The 3,139-nt window shown below is 54.6% G+C and overlaps 1 protein-coding gene across 1 annotated transcript in view; it reads left to right on the top strand.

The window, feature by feature from the left end:
- Positions 1 to 3,139, top strand: part of LOC103255850 (double C2-like domain-containing protein beta) — a 34,430-nt gene that overhangs the window by 5,426 nt on the left and 25,865 nt on the right. Inside the window, exon 7 of the mRNA XM_021710342.1 lies at positions 1,580 to 1,661. Coding sequence (XP_021566017.1) covers positions 1,580 to 1,661 — 82 coding nt within the window. The remainder of the gene's footprint in view (positions 1 to 1,579; positions 1,662 to 3,139) is intronic.

The following is a 3,139-nucleotide window of genomic DNA, read 5'->3' as shown; positions in this document are numbered from 1 at the left end:
GGCAGTGGTGGGTCAGAGCCAGGCCCTGTGGGTAAACTGCCCGCCGTGCACTTTCTGGAGGCCTGGGCCACAGTCCTCCGGCTGGCACCTATTTCATGGAGGCCCTGCCCCCGGGCGAGCAGTCCTGTCCCTCCACCTTCCTGCCGGCTAGGGGAAATTGGGTCGAGAGAGTTTATTGCCCGCAGGGCTGTGCCCTAGATCTACCCCCTCACCAGCTCCTGGCACCCTGTGCAAAGCTCACCTCCTCACTCGCTGAGCCTCTGGGACCCAAGTCACCCCTTTGGCTGCCCTGAATCCAAAGCCATCCCTAGAAGAAGGAGTGGGGAAGTTGTTCCCATCCCCAGCATCTCTGCTTCTACGCCACCAACAGAGTGAGCTGGCAAGGCAGGGCTTTAGGCCACCCTCCTGAGACCCTCTGGATGACATATGGCAAGAGGAGAAATATCTGGTCATTTCTTTGGGCTGTCCTGAACCCATGGGCAAGGAAGGGACCAGAAAGCTTGAAACTCAAGCCAGCAGTCCCAGCTGCCATCTATCAACTCAGCAGTCCCTGGAGCACTGTCCTAGCAGTAGGAAGTGGGCACAGCGGAACAGAGCTGGGTCCCTGAACTCAGAGGACATACATGCAGCAGGAGACAGATTCCCACGGGGTCAGCAGTACAAGGCAGAGCTGGGTGCCGCTTTGCCAGCTTGAACTGTGCCACACCCATGTCACCAGGGCACATTGATGAAATGCTGAAAAGAAGGCTCAGAGGAGGGTGTCCAGTTGGGCCAGGTCTGGCAGGGGCCCATGTCACCCCTTTCAAGGGGTGGTCTGCCCTAGGCTTGGATCCCATCAGGGCTGAGCAAACATCCAGGCACTGGAGCACAGACATCTTGGCTCCTGCCCACTGGGGGAGTGAGGGCAAGGGGATCAGGCTCTGGGGTGGGACCGCCTTCCATCTAGTACCCCAGGCTGTGCCCCCCTCTGGGCTGTGACAACCAGATCCCTAGAATAAGCCTAAATGATTCAAGCCAGATGGTTCATTACGACTTTAGCCAGGGTTATGCTATTTGCTGCCCTAATTATTGGATTATCTCTGTTCTGACAAAAAGAAATGAGGGCGGTTGCTCTGTTGTCCAAGGCAGAGAGTGTTTATTTACTCGGCCTTTTCTGCCCCCTCTTTAAAGCCCTCTCTTTATTAAGTCATGTCAAGACGTGCGCGCGCGCACACACACACACACGCACACACACACGGCTCACTTTTACCCAATGGATCTCGCAGAGGAGTGATGATGGGAAGAAAGGTGGCGAGTGTGGGAATACGGAGCTACCCACCCCGGTGTCCCACACACACTGCTTCTGCCCAAGGTGTTCTCCTGCCTGAGCCCCACCTGTGGAAACCCCAACCATGCCTCCACACCGTAGCAACTAGGATGTTTGGGTTGTAAGTAGCAGCAAAACAACGGACACCGAGGCTTTGACACCGAGGACCGCCAAGGTCCCAGGGCACCAGGGCACTGAGGCAGCAGCACTGTCGGTGGTCAGTGGTAGTGGTTCTGTCCCTCATCCCATGTGGTTGTGCTCTTTACCTTGTAGGCTGAAAAACAAGGCAGATTTGCCATTCCCATGGGCATCTGGGTGAGGAAAGTGCAGGTGCAAGCCAAGGCACACGCCATCGGTCTCCACCAGCCTAGCAGGACCCTTGTGGTCTAAGTGGCTGCTGGGGGTTCAGGCATCACCTGTAAAGGCAAGGTCCTGGATGTGATGAGGACCAGTTTCCTCTCTCACGACTCAGCGTAAGCAGGAGGAAACCTCCCCAGAGGTCCCAGGAGACCTGTCCTTTTGTCTCATTGGCCAGAACGGTACCACATGCCTATGCTTAAACCTGCCCTATGGGATTCACCCTTGGGCTGGGTCAAGACTGATTCCACGGAGGTCTGGAGCAAGGACAAAGTGCTGGGTCTGCTACAGAGGCTCTCCTCGGCAGGGGTGTATCCCAGTCCCCACCGGCTGCAGCTCCCCTTTCTTTGAGCCCAGAACAACTCTTGGCCTCAGTCATGTTCTAAGCGGACCAGTCTTCATATTGTTATGCACTCACCATTGTACCCCAAATGTGTGCCAGGCACTGTGCTAGGCTCAGAAACACAAGGATCCCTGAGATGCAACTTCCGACCTCAGGGCATTCACAAAACCCAGGGTGATCTAGCTGCCCCGGCACTGAGGGGCGAGGAGGCGGGCACCTGAAGGGGGGGGCGCTGAGTCTGGCACAGAGTGCACTCACAGAGGGGACTCTGCTGAGACCGAGAAGAGGGAGGAAGCGGGCTGGCAGAGTGGAAGGAGAAAAGAGATGCTCCTGGCAGAGAGGCAGCTGTGTACACAGGTACGCAAGAAACACAGCCCGTAGAGGCAAAGCAGCAGAGCCAAGCAGCTGAAACAAGGAAAAGGAACCCATGATGAGGCCAAAGCAGTCGTATCACAGGGTCTTGAATGCTGTACCCAGGAGACTGAACCGAGTCTGGGGGTGATAGAGAACCTTTGAACAATTCAAAGCAGGGGAGTGAAACGATTTTGTAAAAGTCCTAACCCTCTGCCTCGGAGCTCCTGGGAAGCAGGGATGTACAGCTCATTCCTCTTTGAACCCCCTGCAGTGCCTGCTTGGCTCAGAGCCTCAGTTTCCCCAACTATAAAATGCTTTCAACTCGAGCTTGATAATTTTCCATGGTTCTTGTCACAGTTTTTTTTATTGTTGTTGTTTGCTTGTTTAACTATTTGAGAGACTGACGGTTTTCCAAAAAACACGAAAGCAGGGCAGATTTCCTATCCTCAAGGGTGTGTGGGTCAGGAATCTCCGGGTGCAAACCAAGGTTAGCATAATGCTGTCAGTCTCCATCAGCCAGGGATGTTCAGCCTTACAGGAACCAACAGGGGCTTAAGCTTGACTTTTTCTGAATTAGCCCCATTAAAGCTCTATAATTATCGACAAGCGGGTGACAACTCTCAAAGGCCCATTAGTGACCAACCCTCATTATTTTTCAAAGATGTAAACTTTAGTGGCATGTGATTTGAATGCTCTAAGGGCAGGGACAGCAGACTCCTGGGCTCACACCGAGAAGTGCCTTCCCTGCCCTTAGGGCCCTCCTGCCCCCCCCTCCCCCT

Source organism: Carlito syrichta, unplaced genomic scaffold (genome assembly GCF_000164805.1).
Source record: "Carlito syrichta isolate Samal-C Ts95f unplaced genomic scaffold, Tarsius_syrichta-2.0.1 Scaffold288457, whole genome shotgun sequence".
Lineage (NCBI taxonomy): Eukaryota > Metazoa > Chordata > Mammalia > Primates > Tarsiidae > Carlito > Carlito syrichta.
This window is presented reverse-complemented; position numbering and strand designations above follow the sequence as displayed.